At 30.4% G+C, this 11,957-nt stretch overlaps 1 protein-coding gene across 2 annotated transcripts; it reads right to left on the reverse strand.

Moving 5' to 3' along the window:
- Positions 1–3,799: 3,799 nt before the first annotated feature.
- LOC111902693 (acyl-CoA hydrolase 2) lies at positions 3,800–11,448 on the reverse strand. Of its 2 annotated transcripts, none has more exons than XM_023898515.3 (17): positions 11,290–11,448; positions 11,089–11,181; positions 10,086–10,153; positions 9,642–9,723; positions 9,409–9,455; positions 9,204–9,329; positions 8,996–9,073; positions 8,300–8,387; positions 8,068–8,180; positions 7,931–7,993; positions 7,798–7,853; positions 7,602–7,706; positions 6,548–6,604; positions 6,350–6,451; positions 4,979–5,027; positions 4,807–4,875; positions 3,800–3,997 (listed from the first exon to the last, which is right to left on the reverse strand). In XM_023898515.3, the coding sequence occupies exons 1-17, from the start codon at positions 11,306–11,308 to the stop codon at positions 3,920–3,922; spliced, it is 1,293 nt and encodes a 430-aa protein (XP_023754283.1). In that variant the 5' UTR covers positions 11,309–11,448; the 3' UTR covers positions 3,800–3,919. The 2 variants fall into 2 exon arrangements, 1 of the variants encoding a protein (XP_023754283.1); XR_006184668.2 differs by lacking the exon at positions 3,800–3,997 and adding an exon at positions 5,175–6,095 and having other exon boundaries at positions 4,801–4,875.
- Positions 11,449–11,957: the final 509 nt, after the last annotated feature.

Below are 11,957 nucleotides of genomic sequence, written 5' to 3' on the forward strand. Positions count from 1 at the left end.
AAGGCTCACATACAACCTCACATAGATTATTGACACGATGATTTGTTTGACGAATCAGATGAAGAATCAGATATATTCGTCGAGTGTGACGATGACGAGGACGACGATTCCGAGTGATGTATTTTTTTTTTAAATTCGGATATTATGTAGTTTTAGTTATGTTTTATAGGTCGTTTTAAAAAACAATAATAAAATCCAGATTGTGTTTTTTCATTATTTGTTGTTTTCTAGGTTTTTTTTAAAACTTGAATGTTTTTTATGTATCTTTTTTATGTAATTTTTATTTATAGTAATGAAGTATTTTAATTTTAATTAATTTTGTGTTTATTAATCATATTTAAGAAGTTATATTTATTTTTTTAATTACAAATCTTAAAAATCAATTATTTTTATTTAAAAAAAAAGTTAAAGTGAAATATAATGAAATATGACAATTTCCTGCATTTTGGTGAGTGACAAAAAAGTAAGTGATGAAAAGTAAGATGATTTGTGACCATACTCTCTACTCTTACACTTAGACCGATGGGTGTGATATCATATATTACCATATTTTTAGTCTAAACGTCACATCTTTTTAGTCTGCCATATTAACGTCACATCTTTTTCCTATCACTTTCCTCTCACCCCCTCAAAACTAATAGGAGTAGTAACACACCTTACCATATTTTTTTTCTTTTTTTTTTTAAATGTAATTTATTAATTACATAAATATTTAAAATACATATTTATAAAAATAAAAGAGGAATATTCCATTAATTTAATTAAAAATGATTAATTAGCTAAAAACAATAATTAAATTAAAACACAACAAAATAAGACTAATTGTATATTTTTTTTTTCATAATTTCCGTTCTAGCCCTCAAAATCATATCGAGCTCGTTTCTGGTGACATGACCGATGTTTTTTGTTAAAAAATTTATATCGCGACTTCTTTGTATTTCTTATCGCGACTTCTTTGCATCTCATCTTGAACTTTCTTTTTTCTCTTCCAGTTTCTCATTTTCAAAATTCAAATAAGAAATTTTCAAACTACTAGCGACCTTTTGAATGTCATCTCCTCTCGGCTTCCCGAAATGTATTCAGAGAGAGGGAAAATACTTTGTAACATGGTTGGGCTAAGGGGTTGCATCATATAATGTTATTGTAGTATTTGTTGGTTTTTATCCGGGCGAAATCATAGATGGATCAAATTGCAGTCGGTAAACAAACAGATCCAAAGAACGAACCTTTGCACGCAATTTGGTTCGAGCGGTAAACTGAGGGTTGTTTGGATTTATTTTTGAAATGAAAAGATTTGAGGTTTTGTATGAATTGAAAGTGTTGTTTGTGTGAAATATGTGATATAGAATATAATATTTATAGTGTTAATTTAAAGAAACAAAAAAAAATTAAAACTGAAAAAATTCAAAAAATCAAAAACTAGTCGTTTAACGACAACATTCCAATTGTCAAAAAAAAAAAAGTGGTGTGATAAACTTATTTGATGCGGTGGCCTTACGGCAGTACACCCCGGTAGGTGTCGTGTTCACTGCACCACTACAGTGACATATCATCACCGCAAGGGTGTGGTATCCGCCCACACCTAAAGTATTAAATATCATATATATGATATGATATTAAATTGCAATAAATACGTTTATTCATTTCTTACTTTAGAGTTGTACATTAAAAATATTTTCTATTTACACTTTAATTTAATGTTTAAATTTTTTTTAAATCAATCCGTGTAATACACGGGCCTCACACCTAGTAAACAATAAAGGAATTCTTATCAAATATAAATATATATCGATAACCAATAGTTCACAAGTTCGCTTAAATTTGAGGTAAATAAAGCAAAAAAACGTGCTGTTCTTGAAAAGTTGTGGAGTAGATCAGCCATCTAGCATTCTAGCCGATAAGTTTATATGCAGCAACTTTTTTTTAACTTCAAGCCAACTCAACTCTTATTGGGCCTAAAGCTTTTGTTTATGGCCAAGGCAACAAATTTATCATTTTTACTTTTATAGAATTTTTGGTGGGGACATTACTAGGAATGAGATATTTAAAAAAAATCAAGTTTTTGTTTGGCAAAAATAATTTTTTGTTTAAAATGGATCATTGTGGACATTTGGGACCAACTTTAGTCAAATTAAAAATACCTATTTTACCAAAAAAAAGTACTTTTCGGATTGAAATTCCAGATTAATACCCGTATTCCAAATTATTAAAAAAAAATGTTATTCAGAAATTTTAAGAACAAATCTGAAATCCAATGAAAAAATCTGCAAGTTCAAGAAAATACTCCATGTTTTACTGCAATCTAACAAAAAAAATAGAAAACTAGAAGTAGATACAATCGAAGAGCTTAGAAAGTGACATTTCATTGAAAACGGCTATATTACACACTTCAAAATGATCATTTCGGACATATGTAGAGTTTTTTGATAAATATTTGATGCAAATGAGAAGAAAAAAAACACACATCATATATTTTGACAAATCTGAAGTATCTTATTCCCAACAAAAAGTCGAAAATATCATTTGTTAAAATGCAAGAAAAATATTTAAAAAAAAAATAATAAAAAAAATAAAAAAATAAAAAAAAAAAACTAGTCAGTTTTGTTAATATCCCTTTTGGTGCCTACTTATTTATGTATTTTAGGCAAATCAAATGAAACCATTGATATATGATTATCATTATCTCAAGAAATTGTTAATTAGGCTACTCCCATCGGGAGGGAGGTTTTGACGAGCCGCTCACTGAATTTTTAAGAAAGAAAAAATTATAATTGATTTTTTTTTTGTGGCCTAGGCCACGGGAGCAACCAAGCTCACCAAAGATCGTGCCCACTTTTCTTATCATTTTTTTTTTTACATGTGTCCATCTTTGAAGTGGTTATTTAATATATTTTTTTAGATAAAACATATTATTTTTAAACTAACAATATTATCTTAATAAAAAAAATATATAAAAAAATTACTAAAATATGTAATTGTTGTCCAGTAAACGTATTTCATATCCCATTCCAATTCTTTATATCTAAATCCTTTTTATTTAATTTTATATTTAAATTAATTATTTATTTGTTTTGAAATAAAATATTTAGATTTAATATTTCGATTACTTTTTAGTAAAATAAAAACAAACATAGATTATATTTATTAAATAAAAAATAGGTTTGGGTTGGGTTGAGTTGCTAATGAGTATGAATAATTGGATTGGATTAGATAGCATAGATCAAAGAGAAAGAAATTAGTTTTTATAGAAAAATTGAGTTGGATTGAATTGCTACTGGGATAGCTTTAGAATTGCTTTTAGTTTTCTGTTTACCAAACTCAGTATAAGCATTAAGGATTTGATTCCTCTCAAAACATATACTATAAAATATTTTTGCATCTATATATTACGCATGACAAACATAAACAATGAAAACGGATCTAGCATTAAAAATGATCATTATTGTAATATAGTATAGTGACATACTTTTGGTTTGGATTTATCTAATTTAAACCGCTTAGGTAAAAAGTAAAAACAATCCAACATTCTTTAACGTCTCATCAACATTTTAATTAAATATAAATTACCAATTAAATTCAAAATATGTTAGTTAAAGTACCGATGAGATGAGATAAACACTGGTTTATTCCATAGACTTTTTATACCATACACAAACATATGTATGTAGTTTTACTTTTATTTATTACATAGTTCGATGAAAATTATAAGTGTATTTGTTTAGAAAAATATAAATTAAATCAAAATACTATTTATAAAACATAAGAGTCAAAAAAAATATTTAAAAAAAACAATACACACTTTAACAAGAATTTAAAACTCATATCGAATATATCATGTTCGATTAAATCAATATAACTATTGGTATTAAATACTAAGATTTTTTTTTTTTGATTCATAAAAGAAACGTATAGTATCACTTTACAGCTTGGAAACAGCAGGGGAAGGTGGTTTTCGGACTTTCCTTATCAAGCCCTCTTGAGTTACAGATGCAACAAGCTAGTAATAAAAAGCAAGTCAGCTTTCCTCATTAAGTCCTAGCTTTTTACATTTCCCCAAAATGTATCAAATATTTTATAAACATCATTTATTCATTTATTAGGACAACACTTTGTTTAAAGCACCCATGTTATCCTTGAGATGAACCAATCATGACTGTCTTATTGGTAATTTATCTGACTTTAAATTATGACTTAATTTTTATTAAAAAACCTAAACACACCACCAATGTTGTGATAATTGTCATATACTTTTAATGAAACATTGAATTGGGTCAGGTTGCTAATAAAGTCGACTATCTTCAGCAACAATCCAATTAAACCCAACTCAACCATTTATTAAAATATTAATTTCTTTCTCATCCACATAAACAACCCAACCAGTTCTATTTTTATTATTTTATAAACAATCCAACCTTTTATTATAAAATGTTATTATTTGTGCTCAGTTTTTATTATGTTTAAGATCATAAAAGATATAAGCAGTTCACATTTAAATAGAAAACGAAATAAACATATTATTATTGTTTCATCAAAATATATTTCTTTTTCTGTTAATAATTTTTTTGTCATTATTGGTGAACTTTTCACCAAAAACTGAAATGGTTGGGTTACTTGTGTGTTATTGTGAATGAGAGAGAAGATAGTTCTTTTATATTTTTTTAATATAATAAAAGACTGTTCTGGTTAGCTAGGATATAAATAGATTTCTTTTATGTAATAAGTTTTTTTTTTTATTTTTATGATTGGGGTGAGTCATAAAGATGTGTTAGCTAGGATGATAGTGATGGTGGGGGGGCATACGCATACCTCTCCTTTTCTGTTGAACATTTGGCCACTCACGAATCCACGTGCATTGTATGCAGTTGGACTCGATATCTGTAAAACCAAAACCAAACCCAAACAAGGAGTCATGTTTCATATCAAAAGAGTCAAAGAGTAATTTAATAAAAACAAGACCTGACTACTTTTTGGCACTTACCACAAACAACAACCACTCGTCAGCTCTAAAAGGCCGGTGAAACCACATCCTTATTTAAAACAAAAAAAAGTTATCAAGAGAGGTTCGTTATCATTAAGGGTTTATTTTATGTCATGTTTAGGTAACCAACGTTTGTCCAATTTTCTCTTTAGATCATGAAAGTTGTAATTGTGGTCTGTGTCCCCTTAAACTATACCTTTTGTATCTCTATTATTTATACCATCGTAACATGCTATTGCAGGTTTACTTTAAGCGGTTGCCTTGCCTACATGGAATCCACCCTGGACAAATTTTGATCAGACTATGTCTATGTGGCGCTAAATTAGTACTTTTGACTTATTTTTCAGTTTTTTATAACTTATAAAGTTAGTTTTTTATATATATACTTGAATTATAGATTTTTTAAAACATAAAAGTTTTAGCAATCAAAAAAGTGATAAAAAGTTAATATTAATTTTTGAGTAAATTACATTTTTGGTCCCTGAGTTTGTACAAAAATTGCAGTTCTGGTCCCAAATAGTTTCCTTTTGCACTTTTAGTGCCTATTTTCAATTGTTGTAACGATTATGGACCCTGAGATTGTTTAAAAACTGTATTTTCAATAGTTTCCTCTGCAATTTTGGAAACTATTTGGGACCAAAACTGAAAACAAACTCAGGTACCAAAAAGGTAATTTACTATTGATTTTTAAGTTTTTAGAACTTCAAAGAGGAAATTACATTTTTGGTCCTTGATTATAGCTGATACTAGCAGTTTTAATCCCAAAATGTTAACTTGTTATTTTGGGGAGGATCATGTAAGATTTCGGTCCATGTTCCAAGTAAAATGACTATTTTTGATCCCTGAGTATCGCTGATTTTTGCAATTTATTCATTTACTTGGAACACAGACAAAAAAAAATGTTACAAAAACCTTAACTAAGGACCAAATTTTGCAACAGAACTTCTTGGGACCAAAAATGCAAGTATCAGCTATAATCAGGGACCAAAAATATAATGTAATCAATTTTAAATTAAGTAACAAAGTCCACATAGACGTCATGTCAGCTCCACATGGACATAGTCTAATCAGAATTTGTTCAAGGTGGATGCCACATAGGCAAGGCAACCGGTTAAACCTGCAATAACAGGTCATGATGGTATTATAAATACATGACTTAAAGAGGTGATTAAACATGACATAAACCCTATTATTTAATACGAAAGCCATAATTCGTATGATTTTAACATGAAAACTTTCCAGAAAAGGAAATGATGGAATATTTCAAAAGAATAATTGTTACAATTAAAACGATTTAATTAATTGTTTGTATTTAAAGTTAAGAGTGATAAGTGATTATTTATAGGATAGTTTAAGGTGCTGGATACTTACGAGTGATCTAAGCTAACAGAAGAGGTTTTCAAGCCCTTACTGCGGTGAGGATTCAGACTGACATTTAGAAATATGAGATCTGAAGTGTATGCTGCAACACATCTACGCATAAATATAATATAATTATATATCATCTGATTATTGTCTAAATAATACTCTAATATATTTATCACCTCAACCTTATTAAAGGACTCTCACCTATGCAAAGCCTCATCATCTGAGAGTTTTCCTTTCGCTTTAAACCAGTACCTCAAACTGCAAAATAATATATAATATTTATTATTATTAGAGTAAATTACTGAAATCGTCCCTATGGTTTGGTCAAAATTGCAAGTTTGGTCCCTAACTTTTATTTTGCACTCGGATGGTCCCTATGGTTTGATTTTGTTGCGTTTTTCGTCCCTATGGTTTGGTCAAAATGCACGTTTGGTCCCTAATTTTATGTACGTAAGGGACGGAAAACGCAACAAAATCAAACCACAGGGACCATCCGAGTGCAAAAGAAAAGTTAGTGACCAAACGTACAATTTTAACCAAACCATAGGGACGATTTCAGTAATTTATTCTTATTATTATTCAAGCCTTAAATGCACCAAAATAGCAACGTATTTTCATTTATTTGTGAATTATAGCATCCTATTTTCATTTCCTTCTATTCCAGCATTGTACTTTAACCTTTTCTAATTACCACTGTAGTTTGAAAAATCTAGCCAGTTTATATAGCATCTGATTTTTCCTTCTTAGTATTAGGGCATTATACTTTAAAAATTCTATCCAATTATATTATAGCAGTTTCATATTTGGATGACATTCCTATAATTGGGTAGAATTGACAAAGTACAATGTTGTGATGGGAAGAAATAAAAGGATGCTACTACAAACAAATCACAAAAGTATGTTGCTATTTCATGGAATTTTCCCATATTAAATAGTAACCATACATGAGTATGGCAACTTACAAACAAACCATTATATTCTTGGCAGTTTTGCGATTCAACCACTAATACTTCAGTTTTCCTTTCCAAATTAACAATGTTGACCATTATATTAGGTCTCAACAGTGATTTTTCAAATTAACCATTTTAACCTCTTATATCAAGTGAAAATGGATAATTTGTAGAAATGTCTAAAAGTTTTTATGGTTTGATTGGAAAAAATAAAAGTACAAGTGAAGTGGTTAAAGTGAAAATTGCGATAAAAATATAATGGTTTTTGCGTAAATTGGCGTTTATGAAATGTGGTGGAGGTGGACCTTGCAGGACGTTTATCGTAGTTGGTTGAATTGCTAGGCTCACAAAATCTTATCTCAATAGGCCAAGGAATAAACTTTGCTGTGGCAACTTTGTTTCTGTAAGTCCTGTGACAATAACACCAACAAGCATTCAATATTCATATTATACCTTCTTAGTATTTAGGGTTTAACAAAGAATGGATCTACCAATTTTTACCTGGGAAGACGAGGATCGGTAAGGCGCCTCTCACGCAAATCTTCCATTGATAAAAGCTGAAAACATCAGAGTTAATAACAAGGAAATACCAATTTTTTACTGAGTTTGTAGAAAGCAAAGGTACTTCTGATACCAGTTCTGGATCAGGGACAGCTGGCATAGAGGGTAACTGGTGATCAAACCCTACTTCTTCTTTCTGTAATAAAAATATATCGATATAACAATAAATGGGAAAGGATTTAATCAAAGTTAATTGAATATAGAAAATACCTGAAATGAAGCAATCATTGTGAACACAACATTTCCCTTTTGTATTGCATCTATCCTTCGTGTAGCAAAACTATTGCCATCGCGTACGCGATGAACATGATATATAATTGGAACTGCAATGCAAGCATACACTTATCAGACATTTCTCCCAAGTTATTCATCAAAGACAAACGAAATGACACATCATCTAATCTAATTATCCCAACAAGCTGATAAATTGAACATGGCTTACTTTCAAGATCCCCAACAAGAAGAAAGTAAACATGTAAGCTATGAACAATCTTGAGTGAATCAACAGTTTTTGATGCTGCAGCCAGCGCCTGCATATTATTCACCATTTACAAAAACCATTCCCATCAGATTTTCAGTTTCTTATAGTAAATTACATTTGGCCCCTGAGTATAGCTGATTTTTGCAATTTCGGTCCAAAAAAGTTCTCTCTCGTAATTTTGGTCCTTATTTGAGGTTCTCTCTCATAACGCTTTTGGTCCCTTTTCCAAGTAAAATGACTGTTTTTGGTCCCTTGGTAAAGCTGGTTTTTGAAATTTGGGTGAAAAAAAAATAAACTCATTTACTTGGAACAGGAACCAAAAGCTACAAAATCCTCAAATAAGGACCTAAATTGCAAGAGAAGACCTTTTGGGACCAAAAATGAAAATAATCCATACTCAGGGACCAAACATGTAATTTACTCAACTTTTTATATTATAGAGAAATCTCTACCTAAATGAATGGGAGCATTACATATACTGGTAGGAAAATATTATTGATAATGTAGGGTGTCAAAAATTGAGTAAAAAATATAGGTATTTTCTGCAATTTTCCCTAACATGATATGCATGTATATAATATAAATATACAATATAAGTATAAAACAATGTATAATCAACTGTTCCAGTTTAACCAAAAGAAAAAGTTTTACTATTACCTGTCCAATGAACTGTCCACCAAACACTTTCCCAAAACGTGGAGCATCAGGCAACGTGATCCCTTTAAAAATGTTGACCTTCATAGAAAACATCACAAATACAAGGTTTTTTTTTTATTTTTTTTTTTTATCAACATATATAACAGGGTCAGGGATCACATGATATAGCCTGCTTTGTTTATTTTTATTTATATATTGCTTTACTTACTTCTATAGGCTCAAGATGCAATATGCTCTCTACAAGTGAACATGATTCTAGTGTTTTGTCTGCACTCCAGATTGACTTTGACTGCAACAAACTGCAATGCTCTTGGGGCAATACTAAGCAGGTCAACTGTTGCAAATAACGGGAGGGAATTAAAATAATCAAATTCAGAAAATAAAATAAGGAAAGACAGAACTATTCAAAGTACCTTAGTAAGTGCAATGACATCTGCTTGCTGTGCAGATACTGCCACACCTACAAATCAAGGTTAAATTAGTCAAATCAAGAATTATCATGAAAGGACTAGCTTTGAGTGCATTGTTGTTCCATTGAGAATTAAACTATTGTTGTTTACAGTTATTGGGAATGAAAAAAAAAACAATAAATTATATAGCAAGCGAGAATAATGATATAATGAAAGATGAAAGATGAGATTTTCACCATTGCCAAAGTAGTCATAACGTTTAAGTTGGAACTCTGGCCTATTATGCTCATCTGCTTGGACATAGCCAGACACCTCCGCCTGCAAATTTTGAATAATCATACTAGGGAAAATTGCAGGAAATAGCAACGTGCTGTCATTGATTTGTTTACCAATGTAGGCAATATATTATACTATTTACACATAATAGCAGCATACTGACATTTCTTTACCAATAATAGGCAATATGTAACAAATATATGATGCCCATATTGGTAGCAAGATTCAATTATAGGTAAAAGATAAAGGACATTGCTATTATCGATTAGAAAAGTAAGTATGTTGCTACTATGGGTAAAAAATAAAGTACATTGCTCATATTGGTAGAGCAAGAGCAAAGTACATTGCTATACGAGGCAGTTTACTCATCATTCCGTATTATTGAATCACATGGAAAACATTACCTCGCCTTCCCATATGAAGTAGATTCCATTCCCAGCCTCTCCTTCACGAACAACATACTCATGTGGTTCTTGAAAAGGAAACATTACAACTATTTAAGTCAATAAACATCTTTCATTTTGAGGGGCACAAAAACAACCCTAATTTCATAATTAAACTAGTCTAAGACTTTTAAGTAAATCATTTTACGATAATACTGAAAGCGTACTCCTGTATATTTATACTCTATGCAGCAACAATAACATATTTGCTAACAAATTTTACTGAATCAATAAGATATTCCAAATTTTATTGTATGCTTTCTCCTGATAGTTATGTAAATTGACCAACGATACCCCAGAATTATTTAGCTTCCTTTCCATACAACCTAAGTATTCCAAATTTTATGCTTTCTTAACACTTTTCAACATTCCTAAAATTCTGATGAAGCCAAGCCACACTAAATTAAACTATTACTCTCAGTCCCATATAATTGCAAATATTTACTTGGTAACTGGCACATAGCCTAAGCATAGTGTTTTACTATTCCCCAAATATCCAATCAATGACAAAACTGAAGACTGTAATATCACCAGCATAATCCATTTGAAATGGTGCAAACTCATAAATGGGTCATTTCATCTGTACAATTTTCCAGTCTTCATGGTACATCACACATATCAAACTTTCAATGCTACTAATGGATTGGAGGTAATATGATATAGTACTTGACGAATCAACCTTAGATTTGCACAATTACATTATTCAATCCATCCATAACAGAAATAAATTATTACTTGAAATCTAACAATAATAGGCATAAATCTGAAATCTAAAACAACTCAAAACACTACTTTTCTATCAAATTACCGATCATCAAAACATCAACCGGTATCAGTCTATATAGAACTAATTTATTACTGTAATATTCAAAACCCTACTTTTCTACCAAGTAAACTGATCATCAAAACATCAAATTCACCAAAATTATATCAGTCGACAATCAAAATAGAACCAACTTATTACCGTAGTGTTTAACAGTAACAACTTGTGCGATTTTCCGGAGAGACAAGCTCGGGAGCCTCTGAAGCAACGGCACACAACCCAAAAACTCGATCACTGCTCATTAATTTCAACCATATACACCAACAAAAACAATCATCTGTCACATCAATACACATTGAAACTGCAAGAGATTAGCGACTATTGATAACGAATTCAGGTTACCTGCTTCTGTAGTGTACATGTTGAACTTTGACCACAACTTTACAATAATTCGGGAAAAAACTGTTTTTCCAGTCGTATCTAGACGGCAGATAAAGAGAGATGCTCCGAGCCTCCAAGGCAACGGCAAGGCGACTATAATTTATTAGCGTCCATTTAATTTAATCACGTGTTTTCTCTTTTCCACTTCTTTTTCTTTCAATAATTGATCTAAACGGACCCATACGGAAATATGGAACATCTGTTACAAAGTAAAATGCTAAATTATATTCTTCGTTCCTATTAAATATGAAATATGAGAATAAGTAGTCATTCCTACATAACAATTTTTTCTATACACAACAATTCATACATTATATAGTTGTACAATACAATATTTTAAACCAATTACTGTGTATAAAAAAAAATTGTTATGTACGGATCAGTTCTCTATGAAAATAATGATATCATTCCTAAAAATTGACTGTTCTTTTGATTATTATTATTACTAGATTAAAAAAAACATTTATTGATAATTTCAAATCATAATATGAAAATAATGATATCATTCCCAAAAATTCATTTACAAAAAGGGTACCTGAAGCGACATCTGTTGCATCCTTTGCGGCTTCCAGGGTCATCTGCAATGCTTTCGCCTTTGGTTTCCGTGGGAAATTGGGCGTTGTTGCCTC

This window comes from Lactuca sativa, chromosome 7 (genome assembly GCF_002870075.4).
Source record: "Lactuca sativa cultivar Salinas chromosome 7, Lsat_Salinas_v11, whole genome shotgun sequence".
Lineage (NCBI taxonomy): Eukaryota > Viridiplantae > Streptophyta > Magnoliopsida > Asterales > Asteraceae > Lactuca > Lactuca sativa.